This window comes from Halichoerus grypus, chromosome 11 (assembly GCF_964656455.1).
Source record: "Halichoerus grypus chromosome 11, mHalGry1.hap1.1, whole genome shotgun sequence".
Classification (NCBI taxonomy): Eukaryota; Metazoa; Chordata; class Mammalia; order Carnivora; family Phocidae; genus Halichoerus; species Halichoerus grypus.
Window position 1 is genome coordinate 68,882,278 of NC_135722.1, and position 24,153 is coordinate 68,906,430.

The window sequence follows — 24,153 nt, forward strand, 5'->3', positions numbered from 1 at the left end:
TTTTCAGAAATAGGGAAACAACATCTTTTAATGTTTTATTTTCCACTTGTGGAAATATATATAATATATATTACATGAACAGAAGAGTCCCACAGCTTGAGTCAGAGAAAGCTAACAGAAAGGCACATAGGGAGGCAGGTCTTTTCATACAGATTTCAGTTAAGCCAACATTTAGGGCATGGGGAGTGACAATAAAAGCCACAAAAACACAGGAAACCTGTGTACATGACTCTGAAGGGCTAAATCAGGAGATGACCCTTTGGTCTGTTGAAAATGGAGGTCATCTCTGGAGAAAAAACTGTTTCTACTTAATAGGCCTGTCAGCCCAGCAGAGAATGTATTGAAATCTGGACAAAGGCACCAGGGAGCAAAGTGAAAGCCAGGGCTTAACTTGACAGCTAGTCTGCTCCTCTCCCCTTTCTCTTTAAGACCTGAGGCCTTGGCTGATTTTAAGAAGCAAGTAACAGGGCCAATGCTGGCCCTGCAGAACTGTGGTTGGCTACAAGACAGAATTTTGTAACAGACTAAATATTTAACAAGCCTGTAAACACTGTGCTGATGCTGGGAAAAACATAAAAAAAGAACATTTGCTATTTTTCTCTCTTAAAGGAAAGGTACCAGCATAGATCTTTGGCTTGCCACATGTGTATCCCTATCCTGACATTTACTCAAATTGGTAAGAATTGAGACATGAGAATAATGGGATTATTTCTGTCAGATGCCAGCAAAGAAGCCTACTAGGATTTGGCACAGCTGGAGCAGCTGACAATCTTGGGCGACGTGAGATGGGGCTTCACGATGTCCGGCTCAATGGACTCCATTAGGTCACACTCGTTTGCAAGTATATGTTTCACCAGGCATCTGGAGGCTTCATCAATGTTGATATTCTCCTACAGAGGGGAAAAAAACAGCTTTTCAAATCAATATTCTAAAATAATGCTGGAGCAGGGACCTGTATGTGACAAAGGGCAATATTTTTTTGGCAATTCATTTAAATACCTCTTCTATACCCTATCCATGTATCCTCTTTCTATCCCCCTCACTCTCATTCCTTCCAAGACCTTACTTTTTAGTCCTTCACAAAAGCAAACATACTTGTTTTGTCCCTTAGGAGAAACAGTGTTTGGTGGGCTCACTTACTTTTAGTAGGCTGAATTTAAGTTAGAGGGCAATTTTCTTATTTTTACATACTCTTACACTATAGCATAATATTATGTAAGACACATAAGTCTTAGGGGTTAACTTAGGTTCATAATTGCCCTCTGCCACATACTACTTTTGTGACCTTGATAGGAAATAGGAATAATAAGACACCTCTTCTAGTGGTCAGCAGTGATTTCACAAGTATTTTCTGGCCGGCTGCCTTTTGATCAAATGGTAGGAGCGCACTGCTCTGAGCTCTTTGGAGTCAGTCATGGACATGTGACTTTCATTGGACAATGAAATGTGAGGAAAAATGACATGTCTCACTTTCCTACAGAAGTAATAAAAGGCAATTCTTTTCTCCCTGCTTCTGCAATCATAGAAGTACAGAGATGGAAATTCTCTTGGCCTGGGTCTATGAATGAGGATCAAGAGGAGCCAAGTATCCCATGATGATGTATGTAGCTGAGTGAAAATTATGACCTTGTTGTTTCAAGCCACTGAGATTTAGGGTCATCACTGTGATATTCCCTAGACAATCCAGATGGATATAACTCTTCAAAGGAAAATATGAAATCAGAAATTTGAATATGTTTTCAAGAATAAAATAAGCTTCAATTTGGGGAAAACATGGAGCAAACATTTAAATCTAAAATACATTGTTTATTGAGGCACCTGGATGGCATAGTCAGTTAAGCATCCAACTCTTGGTTTCGGCTCAGGTCATGATCTCAGGATGGTGAGATCAAGCCCCACGTCAGGCTCTGTGCTCAGCACGGAATCTGCTTGAGATTCTCTCTCCCTCTGCCCCTCCTGCTTGTGCTCTCTCTCTCTCTCTCTCTCACACACACATATAAATAAATAAATAAATAATCTTTTAAAAAATAAAATAAAATACATTGTTTACTCAGTTGCCCTAGATTAAATTGCTTTTTTTATCCCTCTGCTAATCAGAAAACTGAGAAATACAGAATATTTACTACTGGCATACTAAACAAAAAACCTCGATCTCCAGTAAAGTCAAATTTGTAGAACCTCTCTGTTTCCTCATAGTCAATATAAAGAGATAAGGACTTTATCAAATTGTTTTTCTACAAGACCTTGTCCAGTCTGAAGTATAACTACCTATCTCTGAATTTTGTATGTATGTCAGAGTTGTTGATCTATTTTGAGGTCACCGCTTGAAGTCATACTACACGGGAAATGTAAGAGGTAGTGATGGTCTCCAAATGGTATCTATGGCTAATGACATTAGATGTAAATATTCATTAGCATGTTCCTCATCCTTCAAGTCCAGTCCTGAGTTCACCTGCTACAAAAGCTTAAGGTAATTTTTGGACTTCCAGGAAATAGACTGATTATTTTCTCTCATTTACAGAGCCTTAGAGAAAATGCTTTTTCTAAATCTAAAACAAGGTAAAATTCTAGTTGTTTGTCATGTTCTTGTTGGTGGTGGTTTTTATACCAGACCAGAATTCATGTCTCTGAGCCTTCCATTCCTCATCTATGCAATGGTCTTGATGACAATACTTACTTAATAAAAAATTGCTTCTCCTTACAGGGGATAGTGGTCATTGGTGCTTGCACAATGTGTACATGCTGGGTACTTTATACACATAATCTTACTTAATCCCATTTAAAGCCCTATAAGGTAAGAGTCTGTTTTTTCTTTTTTTCTTTTTTTTTTTTTTTAAAGATTTTATTTATTTATTTGAGAGAGAGAGAATGAGAGAGAGCACATGAGAGGGGGGAGGGTCAGAGGGAGAAGCAGACTCCCTGCCGAGCAGGGAGCCCGATGCGGGACTCGATCCAGGGACTCCAGGATCATGACCTGAGCCGAAGGCAGTCGCTCAACCAACTGAGCCACCCAGGCGCCCAGAGTCTGTTTTTTCTTACTGATCTTATTGTTATTGTTAGGCTGGGCCTAGGGATGGCCTTGCTACCTTTAGCTCAAATATGTGCCTCATTCCATGGAAGCCAGTCCACAGAGATCAGCTTCCTTCTGCCCTGTTTCCTACTGGGTGGGTTACTGTGCCTTCAAGTCATTGCCCACGCTTGGCATGCCTTCTGCCACTCTTCCTCTGCCTGGTGTCATGCCCAGGGGTCACACTTGAACTATCTGCTCTCAGGCAGTAATCTGACCTAGACGGGGCCTGGCTTTTGGGAGAGACACAGCTCAACGTCTGCTCTTGAGCCCAGTCACTTGTTTATGTGACCAATTAGAAACCTGGTCCAGGTCCTCTACTGTCTCCAATGTTAGGAAAGTGCGAATGGACAGCCTCACTCAGCCTTCCAGGCCTTGGCCTCATGGGCCAACACATTTCACTGAAGAAATCCTACATTTGAGTGGTTTTAAAGTGCTTGCTCAGCCATTAATAAACCAACACTTGGGTTCCCATTTGGCTACTGCTTGTGTATAGGGAAGAAGACAACAAAATCTTACCTCAAATACCAAACATAGGATGTCATTATATCTGTTTACAGATAAGAAAACTTAAATTTAGGTAGATTAATGAGACAGGGAAACTAAAGGATTCCATAGAAATCTGCTTTGTGCTCCTTTTCCTGCTTCTATTCTTGATAAGACCTGCACCCCACTCCACTTTACACACGCCTCAGGATGCATACAGCGTATGTCCTCCTTGTAAGGGACCAGGAGTTAATGATTTCTCTAGAATAGATCACACCTAAGGAAAGACCAGGTGAGGATGACCAGTAGAAGCTATCACATGTGTATTCCAGACATCTTGACACCAAGGACCCCTGGCTTCAAGGAATGACACCTGGGCTCTCGTTTTTGTTTTAACCAGTTCCTGGATGCCTGAGAGGGCACGTACACCAGACCACTGACCTCAATAAAAACCCCCAGACCCTGAACAAAGACAAAACTCATGTTCCTTTTCTTTCCAAGTGTCCTGGACACTCCATCTATATCTGTTCACTCTATATCTTCAATAAACACTGCTCTCACCTCCTGCTGGCTCACATTTGATTTCCATCCTACAGCCAAAGACCCTCTGGGCTGGTCCTGAAGGACCCTCTCTGGGTCCCTGGACCTGGCCTGCCAGCATCATTAAGAAACTTCCCCAAGATCACGCAGTGGGTGGGTTGGGGCCAGGCTCACACCTACGTCTTTCTAACATCAAAGCATGGCTCTTACCATGCTATATTCCTTTGCCAAGATTGTTTGGAAGATCAAGTGCAATAACAAATAAAAGCTATTACCACAGTGCTAGGCCCAGTAGGTGCTAAATAAATCTTAGTTCCTTTCTCTTTCATACATTGGAAGAAAAACATGTGTATATGGTAGGAAAAACACGTTTTAAGCATTAAAATGGGCCCCCTTAACATACAATGTTAAGTTAAACTAGTCAGTAGTATTCTTTAAACCTCCACTCATATATTAACATGCCATTTAAGTAGGGTTTTCTTTCCTTAATGTGCAAATTAGCAAAATCTAATGAGGTGAGTGAAATGCGAGTGTGGACAAATCTATGAATATTCATCAGCATTATAAGAAAGACAACAAAAACCGAAGCCCAATTCATGGCAGCCTAGCAGGATCATTTTAATAAAAGATAAGATGATGCTGCTGAAGTTGTTTGTGAAGTTTAACACACCTAGTAGAGGCTAATTGGTGTCAGGACTAGGACATGGGACCATGGGGGTTGGGGCTGTCAACAAAGGAAAATATCAGAGCCACGGAGTGTTAGTGCCTGCTTTCAGGTGGCGTATATATGAACAATACGAACAACGTGGCAGCTCATGATGGCTGAGCGACATTCATTCGCCCATTCAACTGATATTATTCAGATTCCCACTAAGTAGTAGACATACAAAGAAAGATGATAAAATAAGTCCCATCCTTAATTGAGCTTAAACACTAGCAAGGTTTGTGTAAACAGCAGAGGTATACAATGAGGTTGGAAAAGGGCATCCGGCACTAGATCACTGTAGAGCCTTGAATGCTAAGGGGACCAGGTAGAGTCACTAAGGGTTTTCTGCAGGTGAAGTGTCAATAGACACAATATGATATGCATCCATGACTACACAGAACTGTACAGACTCTTAGCACTCCGTTTGATCAATTAATCTAACAGTGAGTATTTAGTAAATACCTATCGATGAAACCCATGGTGCTGTTGCCATGGCATACCTAGTTCAGATTAGAAATTGAAAGAGGAAGCTTGGAAGAGGAGCAAACACTATTATTTACCACATGCATTCAACAAAAAGGCCTGACATGTAGTGTTTTGAGCACAGGCATGAAGCCAAACTTGACCTTGGAAGAATTACTTTAACCATTCTACGTGTCTCAGCGTCCTCATCTGTCAACAGGGAATTAAGAGATCTACTTTACAGGTGATTGTAAGTTAATACATATTCATATTTAGAACACATGAACTACTTAGACAAATACTCAGACAAGGGCATAGCATACACATTCAATAAATGTTATCACAACGTTCTCATTTAATCATCAGTAGAACACAAGAATGTGTGTTTTCTATTTCTTCATTTTGCACCTGAGGAGACAGGGTAATTGGCTGACCTCAAGACACACACTAGTTAGTTTTGAGGCCAGGGGTGAGTCCAGGGAGAAGAGCCAACAGGAATACCTACCACAATATTTACCATATGCTTACAAAAAGCAAGGTAAAAATGTTGAGAGCACACGCTTGGAGACAGACCCTCATCTCAGCTCCTCCAAAATAGTTCACCAAATAAATAAGGAACATTATGTTCAGAGCACATGTTTCCAGCATAAAAAAAGTAAGAGCATTCGGTCAGGACCTCCAGCAAAACTGATTTGTATTGCTGGTCCTACTGTCTTTCTATACACCATTGAGGTCATAGCCAAGGGCCTAAACTTGGAGAAGGAATGGCAAGACAGAGCACACTTCCTCTCTCCTTCTGTCGATGGCTAGCATGGATAATCAAAGCCTGCCTGGTAGAACTACAAGCTCAGACCCTTTGGGCAATTATATTGCAATATAATTAACTGAGCTACTTGGCATCCAAGCGGACACAGCCAAGTCCACATTTTCTAGGTGTCGTGAAAACACATAGCTGCTGGCTTAATTGCAAAATATGACCTGGGGGGTTTTATTTGCATTTATTCTAGAGAGTAGTAACATCTCCAGGAAGAAATTTATATATTCCATGACTTTCAAGATATGTACACTTAGACTGAATCTGGATGATTTATTTATAAATTGCACTGTGACAAGATTGTCTATTGTGCAGACTGTGTTAGGTTTATGTGTGCTCATCTTTGTGCCTCTGTTCAGAACCTTTTCATTCATATCAGTAAGCATGCCTGAGAAAAAGGCTTAAAATTCCTAACAAAGCATTTTAGTAAAAACAAATGGTAGTAACTATTATTGTTGTTATTGTCTACTCCATGCTGAGCATATGGAGGTGCTTTAGTTATGAAATAATGCTCACATCCAATCCTCATAAAAATCTATTAAAAAGCTAATAGCTATATTTTAAAAGTAAAGAAACTTTAACCTTTAACAAAGTTAGGTAACTTGCCCAGAGCAGTATGTAATCTCAGTCAGTCTGTCTATCCAGCTAAGATCGGCCAAATTCCACTTCCTATCCTGTTTCCATACATTACATTGCAGTGTCTCCCAGGATTAAGACAGATATTAAAGTAGTTCTATTTCTAAATCAGTAGTTCTCAATCCTGGCTGCATATTCAAATCATTTGAAGAGTTAAAAAGAAAATCTATTGCTGGGGCCCTTCTCCCGGACATTGAGAGTCTGGGATGGGGCCCAGCATGGATATTTTTAAAAAGATTCTCCATTTCTTTATAACGTGCATCCAGATTTGAGACACACTTGTATAATTAAAAATGTCTTTAATGACACTTCTTTTTATTTCAGTAGTGAACTTTCTGGAAATATCATTTAATACAGAGATTTTAAGCTGTAGTGATTGTAATCTTCCTGTAAAGGATGGCATAGAAATCTATCCGAGGTCTTGGGTACTTGTCAGTTTTTTAATTAGCTCTTCAGAACATCTGTCTGGTGGCAAATTATTTAATCTCTGACCCCTGGTGCCAGAGAGCAAAAATATTCTAGCAGAAACCCTTCACATCTGCCTAGTTAGAAACTGGCAAAGAATTCATCCTCCTCTAATCTTTCCAAATGCATCAACCTCAAACAAAACACCGAGTATACCAGGGGCTCTGAGGTTAGGGCACTAAATTCCTCAGCCCTGTGAAGTTTTAATTAGACCAGATGGCCCCCAGGATAACACCACCACTGGAAGAAGTCTCACGCAGAACAGGGGTTTTCAAATCCTTTCTCTAAGATTCAGTACTTGTTTATTGAGCACATAAGTGCTAAACAGTTTGCCTGCTTTCATTTGCTTTAGTTCATATCTAACATGGGGCGGGCAGAGCAGATAGATACCTGTATCTTTCTCTGCTTTGTACTTCTCTCCTCCCTCACCCCTAATATCGCTCCCCCCATCCTTTTGGTAACTGCTTCCTCCCAATCATGAGCTTCTACTGGGGCTCCTCTAAACTGAGCCCTCTATCCCAGACATTGTCCTCAGGTTGGCATTTCATTTCATTTTCACACTAAAGCTGAGGCGGGAGGCATTGCCCTCCTCTTATGGATGAGGTAAGTGAGGTGCACAGAGGCTAAATGACACACAGAGGTGTCCGGGACAGGAAGGGGCAGAACCTGGTTTCCAGCTCCAATCCTTGGAGCTTCTGTATTTTCTTTTCCTTCTCCCTGCTGACTTCTTAGAGGTTATGACCAACAGTTGGTTAGTGCCCAAGCAAAGGTCTGCCTGAATCCAAACCCCATGGCTTTACACTGGAGTATGCGCTTCAGATAAACCAGGTCCTCGTGATGTTCTATTGTCTAAAAGTTACTTTTAGTCTACCTAACACACTGGGAAGGACAGATGGAGCCATAATGACACTCACTTCAACGACAGGACAGAGTCACAATGTTAGCATACAGATACTGGTGAAGAAGCGTAAAGTTCACAGGTAAAAGCAGTTCCAAAGACTGTATCCCTCTGATAAGCTCCCCCCTGCCCCACCATAGCCCTGCCTCAGCCCCTGTCCTCCAGACACTAGATGTCCAAGTTCATTTCTCCCCTCTCCTCTGTAGCCCAGGGGGCCTCATACCTTACAGCTCTCTTCCCTGATCTGTCATCTGTCTAGCAGCCTCGGGAACCCCACCTCAGCCATGAAGTATCCCCAGGCTTGCCACTTCCCAGGGAAATCAGATATTACTAGTTCAACCTGCTCTCTTTGACACATACAGAAATCAAGGCAACAGAGAAGGAAAGTGACTTGCCTGGCATCATACAGACTACCTCTTGCTGTTTGCATACTTCCTTGTTTCTAGAAACATTATCTCTTCTGAGTAGCCTTCTCTCAGCACTATGAAATGTATCATCAGGGCTCCTTGGCACTTTCTACCTACCTGGCACTTACCAGTGCCTATCATCTGTGTCCTTAAAAATGGATTTTATCTTATTATGTTTGTGTTCCTGGCTCCCAGCACAGTGTTTGGTGCATAAGAAGTCTCTAAACAAGATTACCAAAGTTAGCTGACACCTGTGGAAACTTAGTGACCATTGTGTACTTTACCTTAATGAACTAAGCTAATCCTCACAAAAACTCAGGTGAGGAAACCGAGGGATGGAGAGTTTAAAATTTTTCCCAGGGTCACACAGCCAGCAAGTCAAACTTTCAGCACCTGGTTCCACAGCCCATTCTTAGACCCTTCTCTGACCCCTGAAAAGTCAATGCTATTAAACCGCAAAGCCTGACTGGAGCCCCAGAGCCCTTGCTCTTAACCTGCTGCACCACACTCCTCTCTATAAATGTCTGCGGAAAGAATGAAGACGCAAGTCTCCTTGCTGCATAGCCAGTGCTTTCTCTCTAAATTTCAAAAATTATGAACAAGCAGTTGCAATGTGGTATGTTTGGCCCACGGGTATTTATTTATTTTTAACTGTAAATGTCTTTCAATGACACATATGCACACTCTCCAGTTTGCCACCTACCTTACTCATCTCCTTAACTACCTGGCTCCTGGAGGAATGTGAGTTCACCATCCCTATCTCTTCTCCCACACCAGACTGACAACACTAGTACCAGCCAGGCACAGTTCCCAAGATTTTTCTTCGAGTTTACCACTCTTGTGATACATTGCCAATTTCAATATGTAATGTACGACTTACCACTAATGGCTATAAAGAATCAGAGCATTCCTAGATTTTGCCTCTATTAACATTTGGCTTTAATATAGTGTGGTTTTTTTTTTTAATTTCCCTCACTGTGAGTCCTATACTGAAACAGTGATAGAGTACCAATAATTAGTCTTGAAAAGAAAATAAACATAAGCCTAAAAACTATCATTTCGCCAGACTTTATAAACCCCATTAATGAAGACATAGCAGCCTTCAGTTGCAATACTTTCTCATACATCAGTTTGAGAAGAAAAATGGCCCATCAGACACAAAATATTAATAGTAATACTTGCTAACACATATAGAACATTTACTATTGAACACTTAGTTGAGTACTATGCTATGTATGCTTCATGAATAACCTCATTTCACCCTGAGTACATGCTGGGAGGTGGATATATTATTAATCTATTTTACAGATTAGAAGACTGGGACACATATCGGATAGGCTGTGTGTCCACAGGATTTGCTGGACTTACTCAAGTCAAGTTAAAGTCACATTTATCCAGTGATAACTATGAGTAGAAATTATCTATTTAATAATTCATTTTTGGCATAATCAAATGCTTTCATTCTGGCACCTCCAGGTACCAAGTCTGAGGCTTGAGACTGGAACATTGTTGTCCCAGAAAGCAGCAGGATATAATGGAAAAAGAAAGCTTTGGAATCGGAGGGGGAGATGAACCATGAGAGACTATGGACTCTGAGAAACAAACTGAGGATTCTAGAGGGGAGGGAGGTAGGGGGATGGGTTAGCCCAGGGATGGGTATTAAAGAGGGCACGTACTGAATGGAGCACTGGGTGTTATACACAAACAATGAATCATGGAACACTACATCAAAAACTAATGATGCAGGGAGGAGCAAGATGGCGGAGGAGTAGGAGACCTAAATTTCGTCTGGTCCCAGGAATTCAGCTAGATAGGAATCAAACCATTCTGAACATCTATGAACTCAACAGGAGATCAAAGAAGAGAATACAGCAACTCTCTGAACAGAAAAGCAACCACTTTCTGGAAGGTAGGACGTGCAGAGAAGTGAATCCGAGGCGATATTAGGGAAGATAGATGGCAGGGGAGGGGGCCTCCGTCAGCGCTACTGGCAAGCGACAGAGCAGCGGAGCACAAAATTGGAACTTTTAGAAGTCTGCTCTGCTGAGGGACGTCGCTCCAGTGGCTAAGCGGGGGGTGAAACCCTTGCTGGGACAGTGTGGTCTCAGGACCCTCAGGGTCACAGAAAGACCGGGGGTGCCCGAGTGTGGCAGAGCTCCCAGGTATCGGAGCAGGGAAGCTGGCTGCAGAGATGGAGCCGAGGAGTGGGCTCTCAGCTCGGGTTGCCATAACCTCTGATCCGTGGCACAGTCGGGCCACTGCTCTTCCAGCAGGGACCCAACAAGCAGCAGATCCGGGGAGACTCCCCTTCCTCCCCCGGGAGGAGCGGCGTGGGAGCACACTGCAGGGATCTGCTGGGTTTGGAGACTCCACACCGAGTCGTGTGCCAGAGACAGAAATGCTCGGTCACAGGCCGGGTGAGCACGGAGTGTGGCCAGACACCGGGGAGACGGGAGTGACTGACTGTTTTTCTCTGGGGGCTCAAGAGGAGGGGGACCCCGAGTTCTCGGCTCCTTGGGCGGAGATTGGGAGGCCGCCATTTTCACTCTCGTCCTCCAAAGCTGCACGGAAAGCTTGCAGGGAACAAAAGCTCTCGAGAGCAAACCCGAGCAGATAACTTAGCCCAGACCGGCAAGGGCGGGGCAATTCCGCCTCCAGCAAAGACATTTGGCAACCACGGGGGCAACAGGCCCCTCCCCCAGAAGATCAGCAAGAATAGCCAGCCAAGACCAAGTTTACCGATCAATGAGAACGGCAGAACGCCAGCACCAGGGGAATACAGCACATAGAATTCATGGCTTTTTTCCCATGATTCTTTAGTCTTTCAAAGTTAATTTTGTTTTTTAATTTTCTTTTCCTTTTTTTTTTGACTTTTTCTTTTTCCCTTTTTCAAAAAACATCTTATCAATCCCTTTTTTAAAAAATCTTTTTTATTTTTCATTTTTAGAGTCATATTCTATCCCTTCATAGCAGTTAACCTTATTTTTTGTGTATATATATATGTATATATATACATATACATATATATATATGTATATGTATATATATATAAGTTGTTCTCTCTTTAAAATTTTGGGATACAGTTTCTTCTAACAGACCAAAATATACCATAAATCTCTGGTGTATGGCTTTGTTGTAGTCTCCTGCCTAATCACATTATTTACCGTTTTTTTTAAAAATCTTCTTTCTTTTTTCAACCAACTCCTTATCAATTCCTTTTATAAAATCTTTTATAATTTTCAACTTACCAGTCATATTCCATCCCTTCATCATATTTACCCTTATTTTTGTACATATATAAGTTTTTCTTTCTTTTAAAATATTGGGAGGCACTTTCTTCTAACAGACCAAAATACGGCCAAAATCTAGTGTGTGGCACTGATCTATGCACCAGCCTGATCATATTTGATCATATTCTGTTTTTTTTTTTGTTTTCGTTTGTTTGTTTGTTTTTATCTTTTTCTTTTTTCTTTCTTTCCCTTTCTTTTCCCTGGGTCTCAGGTCTCTTCTGATTTGTTTAGTGTATATTTTCTGGGGACGTTGTTACCCTGTTAGCATTTTGTTCTCTCGTTCATCTATTCTCCTCTGGACAAAAGGACAAGATGGAAAAAATCACCTCAACAAAAAGAACAAGAGGCAGTACCGACTGCCAGGGACCTAATCAATATGGACATTAGTAAGATGTCAGAACTAGAGTGCAGAATGATGATTTTAAAGATACTAGCTGGGCTTGAAAAAAGCATGGAAGATATTAGAGAAACCCTTTCTGGAGAAATAAAAGAACTAAAATATAACCAAGTCAAAATCAAAAAGGCTATTAATGAGGTGCAATAAAAAATGGAGGCTCTAACTGCTAGGATCAATGAGGCAGAAGAAAGAATTAGTGATATAGAAGACCAAATGATGGAAAATAAAGAAGCTGAGAAAAAGAGAGATAAACAACTACTGGATCACGAGGGCAGATTTCGAGAGATAAGGGATACCATAAGATGAAACAATATTAGAATAATTGGGATCCCAGAAGAAGAAGAAAGAGAGAGAGGGGCAGAAGGTATACTGGAGCAAATTATAGCAGAGAACTTCCCTAATTTGGGGAAGGAAACAGGCATAAAAGTCCATGAGGCACAGACAACCTCGCTCAAATTCAATAAAAATAGGTCAACACCCCAACATCTAATAGGAAAACTTACGAGTCTCAGAGACAAAGAGAAAATCCTGAAAGCAGCTCAGGAGAAGAGATCTGTAACCTACAATGGTAGAAACATTAGATTGGCAACAGACCTATCCACAGAGACCTGGTAGGCCAGAAAGGACTGGCATGATAGATTCAGAACACTAAATAAGAAAAATATGCAGCCAAGAATACTATATCCAGCTAGGCTGTCATTGAAAATAGAAGGGGAGACAAAAACCTTCCAGGGCAAACAAAAACTAAAGGAATTTGCAAACACAAAACCAGCCCTACAAGAAATATTGAAAGGGGTCCTCTAATTAAAGAGAGAGCCTAAAAGTAACATAGACCAGAAAGGAACACAGACACCTTACAGGCAACACAATGGCACTAAATTCATATCTTTCAATACTTACCCTGAATGTAAAAGGGCTAAATGCCCCAATCAAAAGACACAGGTTATGAGATTGGATAAAAAAACAAAACCCATCGATATGCTGTCTGCAAGAGACTCATTTGAGACCCAAAGACACCCCCAGATTGAAAGTGAGGGGGTGGAAAACCACTTACCATGCTAATGGACACCAAAAGAAAGCTGGGGTGGCAATCCTTATATCAGACAAATTAGATTTTAAACCAAAGACTATAATAAGAGATGAGGAAGGACACTATATCCTACTTAAAGGGTCTATCCAACAAGAAGATCTAACAATTGTAAATATCTATGCCACTAACATGGGAGCAGCCAATTATAGAAGGCAATTAATAACAAAAGCAAAGAAACACATTGACAACAATACAATAATAGTGGGGCACTTTAACACCCCCCCCCCCCACTGAAATGGACAGATAGTCTAAGCAAAAGATCAACAAGGAAATAAAGACTTCAAATGACACACTGGACCAAATGGACTTCACAGATATATTCAGAACATTCCATCCCAAAGCAGCAGAATACACATTCTTCTCTAGTGCCCATGGAACATTCTCCAGAATAGATCACATCCTAGGTCACAAATCTGGTCTCACCAGTACCAAAAGATTGGGATCGTTCCCTGCATCTTTTCAGACCACAATGCTTTGAAAGTAGAACTCAATCACAAGAGGAAAGTTGGAAAGAACTCAAATACATGGAGGCTAAAGAGCATCCTACTAAAGAATGAATGGGTCCACCAGGAAATTAAAGAAGAATTTAAAAAATTCATGGAAACAAAGGAAAATGAAAACACAACTGTTCAAAATCTTTGGGATGCAGCAAAGGCAGTCCTAAGAGGAAAGTACATAGCAATACAAGCATTTCTAAAGAAACAAGAAATGTCTCAAATACACAACCTAACCCTACACCTAAAGGAGCTGGAGAAAGAACAGCAAATAAAGCCTAAACCCAGCAGGAGAAGAGAAATAATAAAGATCAGAGCAGAAATCAATGAAATAGAAACCAAAAGAACAGTAAACAGATCAACGAAACTAGGAGCTGGTTCTTTGAAAGAATTAATAAGATTGATACACCCCTGGCCAGACTTATCAAAAAGAAAAGAGAAATGACCCAAATCAACAAAATCATGAAAGAGGGGAGATCACAACAAACACCAAAGAAATACAAACAATTATAAGAACATATTATGAGCAGCTATATGCCAGCAAATTAGATAATCTGGAAGAAATGGATGCTTTCCTAGAGATGTATAAACTATCAAAACTGACCAGGAAGAAATAGAAATAGAAAACCTGAACAGACCTATAACCACTAAGGAAATTGAAGCAGTCATCAAAAATCTCCCAACAAACAAAAGCCCAGGGCCAGATGGCTTCCCAGGGGAATTCTACCAAACATTTCAAGAAGAATTCATACCTATTCTTCTGAAACTGTTTCAAAAAATAGAAATGGAAGGAAAACTTCCAAACTCGTTTTATGATGCCAGCATTACCTTGATCCCAAAACCAGACAAAGACCCCATCAAAAAGGAGAATTATAGGCCAATATCCTTGATGAACACGGATGAAAAAATTCTCACCAAAATACTAGCCAATAGAATCCAACAGTACATTAAAAGGATTATTCACCACGACCAAGTGGGATTTATCCCTGGGCTGCAAGGTGGGTTCAACATCCGCAAATCAATCAATGTGATACAATACATTAATAAAAGAAAGAACAAGAATCATATGATCCTCTGAATAGATGCATAAAAAGCATTTGACAAAGGACAGCATCCTTTCTTGATCAAACTCTTCAGAGTATAGGGATAGTGGGTACATACATCAATATCATAAAAGCCATCTATGAAAAACCCACAACGAATATCATTCTCAATGGGGAAAAACGGAGAGCTTTCCCCCTAAGGTCAGGAATGTGGCAGGGATGTCCACTATCACCACTGCTATTCAAAATAGTATTGGAAGTCCTAGCCACAGCAATCAGACAACAAAAAGCAATAAAAGGCATCTGAATAGGCAAAGAAGTCAAACTCTCACTCTTTGCAGATGATATGATACTTTATGTGGAAAACCCAAAAGACTCCACCCCAGAACTGCTAGAACTCATCCAGGAATTCAGTAAAGTGGCAGGATATAAAATCAATGCACAGAAATCAGTGGCATTCCTATACACCAACAACAAGACAGAAGAATGTGAAATTAAGGAGTCAATCCCATTTACAATTGCACCCAAAACCATAAGATACCTAGGAATAAATCTAACCAAAGAGGCAAAGAATCTGTACTCAGAAAACTATAAAATACTCATGAAAGAAATTGAGGAAGACATAAAGAAATGGAAAAAACATTCCATGCTCATGGACTGGAAGAATAAATATTGTGAAAATGTCTATGCTACATAGAGCAATCTACACATTCAATGCAATCCCTATCAAAATACCATGAACCTTTTTCAAAGCAATGGAACAAATAATCCTAAAATTTGTATGGAACCAGAAAAGACCCCGAATAGCCAGAGGAATGTTGAAAAAGAAAAGCAAAGCTGGTGGCATCACAATTCCGGACTTCCAGCTCTATTACAAAGCTGTAATCATCAAGACAGTATGGTACCTGGCACAAAAACGGACACATAGATCAATGGAACAGAATAGAGAGCCCAGAAATGGACCCTCAACTCTATGGTCAATTCATCTTCAACAAAGCAGGAAAGAATGTCCAATGGCAAAAAGACAGTCTCTTCAACAAATGGTGTTGGGAAAATTGGACAGCCACATGCAGAGGAATGAAACTGGACCATTTCCTTACACCACACACAAAAATAGATCAAAACAGATGAAAACCTAAATGTGAGACAGGAGTCCATCAAAATCCTAGAGTAGAACACACGCAGCAACCTCTTCGACCTCAGCCGCAACAACTCCTTCCTAGAAACATCGCCAAAGGCAATGGAAGCAAGGGCAAAAATGAACTCTTGGGACTTCATCAAGATAAAAAGCTTTTGCAAGGCAAAGGAAAGAGTCAACAAAACCAATAGACAACTGACAGAAGGGGAGAAGATATTTGCAAATGACATATCAGATAAAGGGCTAGTATCCAAAATCTATAAAGAACTTATCAAACTCAACACCCAAAGAACAAATGATCCAATTAAGAAATGGGCAGAAGACATCAACAGACATTTTTCCAAAGAAGACATCCAAATGGCCAACAGACACATGAAACAGTGCTCAACATCGCTCGGCATCAGGGAAACCCAAATCAAAACCTCAATGAGATACCACCTCACACCAGTCAGAATGGCTAATATGAACAAGTCAGGAAATGACAGATGTTGGTAGGGATGCGGAGAAAGGGGAACACTCCTACACTGTTGGTGGGAATGCAAGCTGGTGCAGCCACTCTGGAAAACAGTATGGAGGTTCCTCAAAAAGTTGAAAATAGAGCTACCCTATGACCCAGCAATTGCACTACTCGGTATTTACCCCAAAGATAAATATGTAGGGATCCAAAGGGGTACGTGCACTCCAATGTTTATAGCAGCAATGTTCACAGTAGCCAAACTGTGGAAAGAGCCAAGATGTCCATCGACAGATGAATGGATAAAGAAGATGTAGTATATATATACAATGGAATATTATGCAGCCTTCAAAAGGAAGGAGATCTTGCCATTTGCAACAATGTGGATGGAACTGGAGGGTGTTATGCTGAGCGAAATAAGTCAATCAGAGTGAGACATGTATCGTATGACCTCACTGATATGAGGAATTCTTAATCTCAGGAAACAAACTGAGGGTTGCTGGAGTGGTGGGGGTGGGAGGGATGGGGTGGCTGGGTGATAGACATTCGGGAGGGTATGTGCTATGGTGAGCGCTGTGAATTGTGTAAGACTGTTGAATCACAGACCTGTACCTCTAAAACAAATAATACATTATATGTTAAAAAAAGAAGATAGTAGGAAGGGAAAAATGAAGGGGGGAAATCAGAGGGGGAGATGAACCATGAGAGACAATGGACTCTGAAAAACAAACTGAGGGTTCTAGAGGGGAGGGGGATGGGGGGATGGGTTAGCCTGGTGATGGGTATTAAAAAGGGCATGTACTGCATGGAGCCCTGGGTGTTATACGCAAACAATGAATCGTGGAACACTACATCAAAAACTAAATATGTAATGTATGGTGATTAACATAACAATAAAAAATAAAAATAAAAAAATAATGATGTAATGTAGGATGACTAACATAACATAATAAAATAAAATAAATAAAAAAATAAAAGGAAGCTTTGGAGACAAGCTTTAAACCTGGTGTTTTCACTGACTGTGGGACCAAGGGCAGATCCAAATCCTGAGCCTCTCCTGCTTAATTTGTAAAATGAGGCTAATGATAACTACACATCATAGGGTTCTTGTTAGAATTTAAGGATTAAATGATACACACAGAGGAAGCACTTAGATATTACGTATACGTCCTCAGATAAATACAAGCCCCCCTATAGTGTCTGCTTCTCTTCATCTTCTCCTTTCAGGTCATTCTTCAGTGATCACTTTTCACGAGAAGTTGCCTCTGACTCCCCCAGGCTGGGGACAAGCACCCCTCTACCTGGCACCCACCACTGATCAGTATGTAATGGCTTGTTAGTCTGTATCCTCCACATCACTGGGGGCTCCTGTGGGCTTTATGGCTGCATTCCAGTGGCTAGCACAGTGCCCGCAGACAGTAGGCACCTGGATGATATGGGTAAATATCTTCGGGTAGATATCTTTGGAAGATATTGGTAAAGATATTGGCTAAATTTGTTAATTCTAACACATGAATGAAATGAACAAGTTAACAAGGGCCCTGCAAAGGGTAACAAGTCCAGGTTTCAACCTGAAAACAATTTTAGATGTAGGCGATTTCTGCAGGGAGTGAAAAGGAAAACGTGTTCACCACAGAATTTATTTCTCAAGTCAAACTGCCTGTTCTTATCTTGTTTTCCAGTTATGATTTGACACCATTCTTTTTGGGTAACATGGAAGGAAGACTGACTGAACCATTTTATAAAAATCAAACTGAACTACTAAAGGCTTTGCAGTTGAGCAGACCTATATTGGATGCTGATTTTGCTCTTTGAAAAATAAGTCTTTATACCCCGAAGTTTTAAAAGCTATTTCAGGTGACTTCCACTATTTAGTAACTAGATGATGAACTTGGGCAAAATATTTACTTTTCTTGGGTGTCACCTATAATATAAAGATGATAGCACCCACCTGACAGAATTGTGAGAATTAGAAATAATTATACATGGGGCAAAAGTAGAAATTGGGTAGCATCATATATATTTATGACTATATGTTATATATGAATATTTTAATATCTTTTCTTAAGAACTTTTGTGAAACTGAATGAATGGTCAATTCAAGCTTCACAATTACTTCTCAGGCCTGTCCTTTATCTTTTTTTTATATACAGCTCTTTTGTCCAGCCCTCAACTCTAGTAGAGATTTGAAACCTTTGCTTTTCCAGATAGCATAAATGAAACTCTTTCTACCACCATTGTTAGAATAACGTTAGCTTGGGTGAAAACATAGGAACAAAACTATGTGTAAAAGGTGATGTGTTGGTAAAATTAAACAAACCCATATCTTAGCACCCTTTTTATGTTTGAATGTCATGCTGCTAGCAAACTATCAGAACTCTGGCCTCAACCCTAGGACCTAAGTCTACACTTCCCTACCACATCTCCAACGTCTACCTCCTAAATTCCACACTCAGATAACAAGTCATTCTTAGACTAGGCAACCTCCCTGCGTTAGCACTTAGCATGTGCTATATAATTTTCTTCTTTCTGATGTGGAATAACACTACCCTTTTCTTCATTCTATAAACTTGTAGTAGCAAAGAAGGAGGAGATACTTCATTTCGTGGTTCCTATCATATAATATTGAAATATCACCAATAACCAAATGAAATAACTTATTATTCAGCAAATAATCATTGATCCTTTTCATGGACAAGGCACTATTCATCAGAGTCTCTACAATCTTCACATTAATACACTATGGTGCTAGTCATCATGTGATTATTTTATTAGTCCAGGCCTCTCCTGCCTCTGCTTAGAAACAACGATATGAAGTGCTCCACCTTACACTTACTGTGACCTACATAGCCAGGACCTACACAGTCTCTTCTCTGGTCTCATGCCTCCATTTTTCTTCCCATGGCAATTGTCTTCCATGTTCCTTCCAGACTGTCTCCCAACTACTCTAACTAAAGAGTACTGACAGTTATACCTCACCCTGATTCCCAGCTCAAAAAACTTTGTTGGCTCACATTGCCTAATCAGAATCAGTCCAAACCACTAAACTGAGGGCCAACCAACAGGGCTCCAACTTAATTCTCCTGGCTCATCTCCACTGGTGCCCCTTACGTTGGCTGGGCTTCAACTGAACTAAGCCACAGGCCATTCTCTCAATATGCTTTGCTTGGATGATTCTTACTCCATCTATATCTGTAGGCCCTCTGCCTACAGAGTGAACATATCTCATTTGGAAGTATTTAGTTACGGACATCTAACTGGTTCACAAGGATGTCATTTTACTCTGCTTTGAACTTTTAAGTGAAATTTTGGTACATTTACCAGTTTCAGAATCTTCTCAGTATCTTGGATTTTTACTATATGTGTATTTATTTAAGAGCAAAGGTACAGTAAGAGGACTCAGAACTAACCTAGATCTGCCAATTGCTAGCTATGTAACCTCAAGGAAGTCACCAAAAGTCACCACGCATGCAATTGTGCATGATTGGTGCCTCCTTTTCTTCACCTCTAATTGCGATCAAAATGATGTCAATTTCACAAGGTTGTTGAGGATGTTAATAAAACCAGGTGAGCTATGTGAAAGAACTCAGCAATTGTGTCAGCATATAAAAGCCCTGAAAAAAAAACACTTGAGAAATAATACAACATTGCTTAAATATTAAGTTATATATGAGAATGTTTGGAAGGACAAACATAACATATTTCTTTATTAGAGTAAGTTATGTCAAAGTGGGTTCTGAAGTTTCATAACATGGTACAGGAAAAAAAAGGCATCTTGTGGTTAAATAATTTTATGAAAAGTTAAAAATAATTAAAAAATGTTTCATTATCACTGGATTCCTCAGAGTCCTAGAAGCTCACAGAATGTGGCATAGGATTGAACTTCTTGCATTAAACGGAGAAGAGTTTTGGCATCTTGGGTGGGAGGACATGAGGGGAACCAAAGCAACGCAGCAGACAGAGGAGCAGAGGGTAAAGGTCCACAACAATAATGTGAATTTAGGAGAGGTGGATTCAGGTTGGGATGGGAGGGTTGGAGAGAAGCAAGCAGCTCCCCTTTCCTCTTCCATCTCCAAGTAGAGAACGAGTATGCAATATTGCATCAACTCATCTGATCATGCTCTGTCTTACAGAGCTAGTGTTGCCCTACACACAATTTGGCAATTACTGATGGGGAGTAGTGGTGGTATATGTAGAAGTAGTTGCAGATGGCCAAGGGGTGGAGTGGATAGAGACATTTAGTAACTGACTCTGTTATACTTGTGGTTTTCTACCTTTACCTAGGTAGCGTTAGGTATTTTTACCTGGTTCCATTTTTCTGAGCCTAGCCCCAAATGAAGTTTGTGTATTTTAAAATACGTCTAAGAGAGTAGAGAGAGATAATGCTAATAATAGAGTTAGAGACAAAGGGCCTGATTGGTGATGATAAGGTCCTGACATTATCCCCTCTGAGGAGCCTTCCCTGGCGGATGTTGGATAGGGCTCTCAGGTGCTTCCCTAGCAGCCTCTATAGTAACTTTAATCATGCATGGTTGCAATGACTTCTAGCAGCTCACCTTCTCACTAGATATTAAAATCCTTGAGAGCAGAAGTGGCCCGTTTATGCACTTGGAGTGTAACCAGCAGCTTATATAGGGCCTGTTGGCACATACGTACTCACCAAGTAATTTATGAATGAACTGAGCTGTGAAAGGGAAAGAGAAATAGACTAATACCAATTAAAATCACAAGAAAATATTGTGATCTCTTTTATGTTGATGTCTATTATACTGAACTTCCTTTAAACTCAGGACAGCTTTAGACAGATAATTAATTAATGGAGCTGGGTCCTAGCCCTGATGTCACAACAAATTGGCTTAGTCACTACGAACAGGTCGAGTCTTCTCTTTGGCATCAGTCTCATCAGCTGTGAAAAGAGAGAATTTATATTCTTCTTTCTTCCAAAAGGATTGAAGGTGACTCGAGACTATCTCCAGCCCTTGACTAATGCAGTTAAAACTGGTGGAAGTCCTAAGAATAATGTTCCCTTAATGGGAAAGATTTCTCAAATTGAGAGTTTAAGAACAAGACGTTTATTTAAGCAATCACTTACTAGAGCAAGTGCACTCTATCAACATGATTAGCCATAAATTTTTGCATAGAAAGTGGGAGAGAGCTTCCAGCAGCTTCTGGGTTTACATCCTCACAGGTTTGCCCCCTAAAAGAAAAGGGGGCAAACTCAGTTGGAGGAGTGCTGGGGAAGAACCCGGATGAGTCTGGCTTCAGTCACCTGCTCACACTCAAGATTTCGAGACTAGCGCAACTCTGAGTCCAGGAGAGAGTGGCCCCCGGACAGGCTCCACTCAGGTCACGTGGGTGACACTGGCCAATTACAATGTGTTTGGAGACACAGCGTGTGCAGGAAATGGTAACTTCCATTTGGATAACCTGTGGGGGGACCTGGAGGGGATGTTTGGGAGTAGAAGCCTAAAAGTGGCCATGGAGAAATCACTGCAAAATCAGGAAACTCTTTGTTGTTTTTACTACACAGCTTTATGGACATTTCTAATCCCCTACGCTAATGTACGCATTCACATTGTAGCGGATATAAGCAAGGTATGATTTTAAAAAGAAACAGAAAAATATTTTTTCCACAAAATTGCGCATTATTAAACAGATACGTATCTAGTGGCATCTGATAACTTTCACATATGCAGAATAAGTGGACAACTGAAGCTCTTACACTGGCCATACACATAGAGGTAAGTAGAGTTGAAATATACATGATCTGAAAAGAAGCACCACTTCAGAAAGGTATGAAGTAGTTGCTTAATAATTTAAAAAAAAAAAAAGGAATAAAAGAGGCTCTTGGAACCTAAGACTTAACCTTAGTTCTGATTTTCAGGTTATGTTTACAGATTTCCACTGAATTAAGTCAATTCAAAAGGACAATAATTTTGCCAAGTAAAGCAGATTTCTGTTTCAAATGGAAACTTTAAAAATCTTAACTTTGTTCCTGAGAACCATTTAAGATGTATTACATGCTTTCTTGCATTATAAAATATGATTCAGAAGACAACTTAGCTTTTCTTATAGACCCTGGGTTCCTTTTACTTTTTCTCTCTTCCTTCTTTTGCTGGTATTGTGTATATGCAGCTTTAGGTCTACAGCTAATAAGCCAATTCTGTGTATTGACAGCCTAAGAGTAAATAGGGATAGAATGGAGTTCTTTTTAATAGACCCCTATTTCTGATTAATAGCAACAGATTAAAACGTTAACAGTGAAATCAGTTGATGGTTTGATTACAGATAATTTTATTCATCTATTTTATAATTCTGGTTACTTTATAAGTTATTTATAAGGTGGACATACCATGTTAGTGTTCACATTCAAAGGTGTGGAACAGAGGAGTGATTAATTTTGAACCATGAATAGTGTAGGTCCTGATATCTTTATTTTATTCTCTAGGCCCAAACAACAGGAAGGAAACAGCACATCTATAAATATTTCATGAACTGGCAAATAAAATTATGGAGAATGAATGGAAACTTATGTAGGTTTTTCTCACAGACTTCTCAATCCATAAGATTGAGTCTGGAGAAAAATAAGGATGAGCAGCTCAGAAACAGAAATTCTAACTCCACAGTCATGAGTACCCCAGTGAAGAAGAAAGAGGAAGGAGATCAAAAAGAAGCCAGTTTGACTACAGGAACACCTCAGCTAAGATTAGGTTTAAAAATAACATGTACAACAGGTAGGGGAAGGGAAGTAAACTCAGAACAGATTCGAGGGGAGTCTAAACTCATCCAAATAGGGTTAGGATGCACAAACCAAGTCTAAGGACATGCCTGGAGAAAAAGATAAGAGCAGAAGAAGACAGTATAGGGGTTTATTCAGAGCAAAATATTGATCACGAACGGAAAGCCTAATGCTTAAATAACGTGATGCAAGGTTAACAGATGACACAGAGAAGGCAGACCTAACATAACCAACTCACTTCCTTCTCTTTTAATAATAAAGATTTCAGATTGAGCAATCAGGAGCCTGCCTGTCAACTGTTGTGTTTAATAAATGCCCCTCGTCATGTCCTGTGAACAAGGTGGTTATGGACTGGCTCCAAAGTAAAATGAGTAGATAGTGACACAGAGCTCAAACCCCTGTTGGGAGCTAACCTCATTTTTATCAGAAGTTTGGATGCCGTCATAAAAGGCAGAATGAGCAAATTAGACCCATAAGTAGGAGACAGAAGTGATGTGATGAAATTTGGATTTTAGAGTATTCTCATAGAGATATAAACACTTGGCAAGTATAAATTAGCTCATCATTTTTGAAAATCTATATGAAAGTATGTAATCAGAATCACACAAGCATCTATTCCCTTTGATCTAGTAATCTATTAAGAATAAAACCCAATTAAAAAAATCTTAAATACATAAAATAATTTGTGTATAAAGATATTCATAATGACATTATTTATAACAGTGAAAACTGAAAACTGCCTGAATGCAGAATAAGAGGAAGGTCAATTAGAGGGGATGTTATGGTGCATCCTTATGATGTAATATTATTCAGCTACTAAAGATTACATTTACAAAGAGTTTGCCATGGAAAATGCTTATGATAAATTTTAGAATTGCATATAATATGATGCAATTAGGAAATACAATGCTAACAGTGATTAATTCTGGGTAGGAGCTTCTGTGTGATTTTGTTTTTCATTATTAAGTCCCATTTTTCCTAAACTAGATAAGGTTTACTTTCTCCACTTTGGCATTTCCATTCATGC

General features: G+C 40.1%; 1 protein-coding gene across 1 annotated transcript in view; it reads right to left on the reverse strand.

The window, feature by feature from the left end:
* RAB38 (RAB38, member RAS oncogene family) overlaps positions 1-24,153 on the reverse strand; it is a 67,002-nt gene continuing 42,849 nt past the window's right edge. Inside the window, exon 3 of the mRNA XM_036081914.2 lies at positions 1-890. Within this exon, the coding sequence (XP_035937807.1) occupies positions 738-890 (153 nt within the window). The 3' untranslated portion in view covers positions 1-737. The remainder of the gene's footprint in view (positions 891-24,153) is intronic.